Genomic DNA, 4,634 nt, shown 5'->3' with positions numbered 1-4,634 from the left:
ACAGAAAAAGAATATCCAGATTAATAAAATTAGAAATGAAAAGAGAGATGTTATAACAGACACTGAGGAAATCCAGAAGATGATAACAACATTCTTTAAAAATCTATATTCTCCTAATCCTGGTGGCACATGCCTTCAATTCCATAACTCAGGAGTCAGAGGCAGATGAATCTCTTTGAGTTCAAGGCCTGTATTTTGTTTTTATTTCAAAATGTTCTTATTTCTGTATTTGAGATTTTCAGACAAGCAGTTAGTTTGTTGGATGAGATTTTTAATTTTTCCTTTTTGTTCTATTTGCCTTCCTTCTTTCAGTAGAGATGTCTATAGCTTTAAGATAGGAGCTAATTCATAGCAGGGTTAAAATGTGGATGTCCTCTGTCTGTTGGTATTTAATGCTATAACCTCTGCCCCAGATATTCTGTTTGTCAGCTACAATATGGTGACTGCAGTATCTTGGTCAAGAAGTTTGGAACAAACCTCCCATGGAGTGTGGGCTTGCCCTGGTTCTCAAGGCTTGATAGCACAAATGAAAAGCCCCATCCTAGTACTGGCATGACTAGGGTAAGTCCCACAAGGACCGAGGGGTCTGGACCTCCTGCCACTTGTGGTGGCTGGACAGTGGTTAGAGACAGTTCTCTGGCGGGAACTGGTTAGGATCACTGGAGTCTCACAGTGATGGAGGGAGGCAGTGGACAGATAGCAGTCCCTGGCAAGCAGCCATGGAGTCTGCTTGTCTGGAACACAGTTCAGTGGATTTTGACAAAAGCAGAACAACATTCACTTGTCTTTATAATCTCCTGCAGAGGAGTGTTGGTGCTCTAAACAGCTTGTATTCTATTATTTCCTGCCATTGCTCCTGGTAATCACTACCTTATGTCATTGTTGAGTCATGTCTTCCAATAAGTTGTTTTATTGCTTTGATCCAGCATGTGGCTCTATTAGACTAACTTCATTCGGTTTCATTTAGGCTTCTTCCATGTCTTCTCATAGGGGGGCATTTATTATTAATGATGATTAATGATTCACTTTATATGGATGGGCCACTCTTTCCTCATTCACTTACCTACAAAGAATATTTTGTACACTTCTAGATCTGGCAAAGAGAATCAATATTGCAAACTTTTGTTTATATTGCTTCTTAGGTGCTACTGATTGATCCTGGAGCCTTCCACATGCTTGGTAAGTGCTCTGTCACGAGCTTCAGCTCAGATGTTTCTTAAAGTTGTATGTTGGGTGGATTTTTTTTTATTAATTTGATGAATTCTCAGTTGTTTGGCTCTGGTATTTTATGATAAGCCTCTTTTTGTGTTTTTAGGAATTTTTACCTGGCTTTATATGTTCCTGAGTACTTTTTTATTTCATCCACCGCATATGAGCATTCCTGATGCTCCATGTCAGCAGATGTTAGGGCCATCGCCGTTTATTATATTCTAGTGGATCAGTGTTTTTACAGTCTATATAATATTCCATATATATCCTATATTCAGGCATCTCTTTGTTTTTAATTTTCACTTTTAATGGATATCATGAATACTTTCCTATACATATTTTACATCTGTATAACTTCTTTTTAAAAAGATTAACTAAAATTTTGGGGGGTTGTGTAAGTGAGTGAAGGCACCTTCAGAGGAGAGAAGAGGGCATTAGATTACCCTCAAGGTGGAGTTACAGGTTGTTGTTAATTGCTTTACACACTTGGAAATGATCCAAGGTCCTGTGCAAGAACAGTACACACTTTCAACACTGAGCCATCTCTCCAACTGGACATCTGAGACTATATCCCCAATATACTTAGGACCATCCTCTAAGCTTTACCTGTTACAAGTCCATCAAAATTTTCCAAAGCCACGACCCTGAGGAGAACACATCAGTCACATGAACCCTGCGGGAGGAGAGAGTTTATCTACATCCAAATCATGGCATTCTACCTACAAACCCCTAAAGATGATACCCTTGTCAATTTTTAAAAGAAATCACAGTTTAAAAAATTATAAGTTGCATAAAATAATTGTAGCTTTAAGAACAAAGAGGAAAATCATAGAAAATGAGACTGAATATGTGATGTCAGAATTTATAATATAAGAACATAAAGAGAAGAGTTCATGAAAGAAAGTGAGGAACAAGAATGTGTTTCATGTATGGAATTCTGCCTTTCCTCCCGAAAGTCTTAAGACCCATTTCATATGGACAAGTTAACAAATAATAAGGTCGTATTTAGAGATATTAATGATAAAAGTTATTAGATGGTGAGGTTAGGATGTGGTGGTATTTGGAGATGTAATTCAGAGAGTCTATTTCTTTTATTGTTATTGTTTAAATAAAAAGTATGTATTGCAGATACTATTTCTCTCTCACCAGCTTAAGAAAAATTAAATGAAAAATATTTGTCAACACAGACATAAGAAAATAATGCCATCTCAAAATATACAGGTGATACTGTAAGTAGCTAGTGTTACTGTGATAGTTGTAGTAATTACTTTTCTAGCTAGTCAGTTCTGTGAAACTTAGGAGAGTTGAAAATATTTGTATATAGCTTTGTAAACTCTCATATACACACAGTCAAGGCTGAGAATGGGAAGATTGTCATCAATGGGAAGGCTGTCACATTGTTTTAGGAACAAGATTCTGCCAATATCAAAAGAGATGATGCTGATGCCCAGTATGTTGTGAAGGCTGCTGGTTTCTTCAACAGTAGAGAGGGCTGGAACCCACTTGAAAGATGTTGCAGATAGGATCATCATCTCTGCCCTTTCTGCTGATGCCCTCATGGTTGTGATGGGTGTGGACCATGAGAAGTATGAAAATTCAATCAAGATTGTTAGCAACTCTTTCTGTACCACCAAGTGCCTTGCCGCTCTGGCCAAGGTCATCCATGACAACTTTGGTATTGTGGAAGAACTCATGACAACAGTCAATGCCATGACTTCCATCCAGAAGATGGTGAAGCAGGCAACCAAGAACCCACTAAAGGACATCCCAGGCTATAATGAGGACCAGGTTTTTGCCTGCAACTTTAACAGTGATACTGACTCTTCCATCTTTGATACTGGGGCTGGTAGTGCTCTCAATGTCAACTATGTAAAGATCATTTCTTGGTATGATAATGAATACAGCTACAGCAGCAGGGCAGTGGACCTCATGGCCTCCAAGGACCACCTGCCACAGCAAGAACTAACGAACCAGAGAAGTCCTGGATTAGGAATAAGTCCCTGTACCAACTCAGCCCTCAACACTGCACTTGTCCCTCATAGTTTCCATCTCAAAATTCCAGAAAAAAGAGAGGGGCTTAGAGATCCCTTCTTTCTTTAATATCATCAGTAAAGTTCACTACACTCACACACACAAAGAAAATAGTGTTTGTTACTATAATGTAAATAATTATGGAAAGTTGAATATGCCTAATTATACAGGAATAAAAAAATGATACATAAGTTTGAGGATATTCATTCAATAAAAAAACACAAAGCCATTAAAATAATGGGTTATACCTACATACATCATTAACAATAAAAATATAAATATACTGTAGAGCATGAAAGAATATTACAGAACATCACAAATAATACAAAATAACTTGTCACTTCCTTCTTAATATTTTTTATTTAAAACAATTATTAAATTTAAATACAGTTGATTATATTCTTTCCCTCCACCTAAGTCCTTGCAGATCCTCTCCTGTTCCCTATCTACCCTTAAGTTCTTTCTCAAAAAACAAACAAAAACACAAAACAACAAAGACCTCTGAAATCAAGAAAACAAATGTTTAACTTCAGTGTGGCCATGAAGGTGATGAGTAGACCAATGATAAATTTGTTGTTTAGTCAGAAAGCCTTAGATGCAAATTCATAAGGCTTGGTGTTCCTACCTATGATGGGAGTGCAATCAGAGAAAAGCACTCACTTAGAAGGATGATGACCTCCTTCCTCTGCTGAGCAATCATCTCAGATGAACATCCCATTGTCATGCTGTGCACCTAAGTACTTCCTGCTGCTCAACAAAGTTGTGTTTGGTCTTTATTTCAATGTCCTGCCAACAAATATCAATTATTGTTAATTGAATATACTCCAAGCTGTCCACGAAAGACATTTAAGAATATTGAGCATTTCTCCATCACTTGGTCTGTGCCTGTTCTTATGTCTTCTGTTTCATTTGCATTTTTATTTTGTATATCACCCAAATCATCTAACACTATAAATCTTCATACATACATTCATTCCTAAAAAAGAAAATACCAAGACCTAACACAAACTAAACATAAGGTTGTAAAATTGTGCCTATTTGAATTTCTGATACTCTTTGAGATGTTTCTATATTTTTTTAAATACGTAATTTTATTATATTAAAAAAGAGAAACCGTGAATGGTTCTTTTTCTTTTGATTTATTATTTTTACTAACATTTCATGCACAATGATAAATAAAAGAGTTATGAGGAAATGTGTTTGTCTTATTTCAAATATTAAGAGTTGATATCATTCAGAAAGCTGCTGGGTGTATATATCACCTTTACCATCATAGGGTATTATGTTCCTATTCCAAGTTTCTTCAGAGTTTTTATTCTGAGGAGACATTCAATTTGCCAATGTCATTTTTGCATCTTTTGAAATTATCAAATGGGTTTCTTTCTTCATTTTAT

General features: G+C 36.3%; 1 protein-coding gene across 1 annotated transcript; it reads left to right on the top strand.

Annotated features, from left to right (window-relative positions):
- The first annotated feature begins 2,653 nt into the window (after positions 1 to 2,653).
- LOC131919740 (glyceraldehyde-3-phosphate dehydrogenase-like) lies at positions 2,654 to 3,405 on the top strand. The gene has a single exon (XM_059274175.1). The coding sequence runs from the start codon at positions 2,767 to 2,769 to the stop codon at positions 3,307 to 3,309; it is 543 nt and encodes a 180-aa protein (XP_059130158.1). The 5' UTR covers positions 2,654 to 2,766; the 3' UTR covers positions 3,310 to 3,405.
- Positions 3,406 to 4,634: the final 1,229 nt, after the last annotated feature.

Source organism: Peromyscus eremicus, chromosome 1, assembly GCF_949786415.1.
Source record: "Peromyscus eremicus chromosome 1, PerEre_H2_v1, whole genome shotgun sequence".
NCBI lineage: Eukaryota > Metazoa > Chordata > Mammalia > Rodentia > Cricetidae > Peromyscus > Peromyscus eremicus.
The sequence above is the reverse complement of the archived record's forward strand: the minus strand, read 5'-3'. Positions and strand labels throughout refer to the sequence as shown.

What these genes read in the sequence shown, in the direction of transcription:
- LOC131919740 (XM_059274175.1), top strand. Translation starts at nt 2,767, where the DNA reads ATGGTTGTGATGGGTGTGGACCATGAGAAGTATGAAAATTCAATCAAG.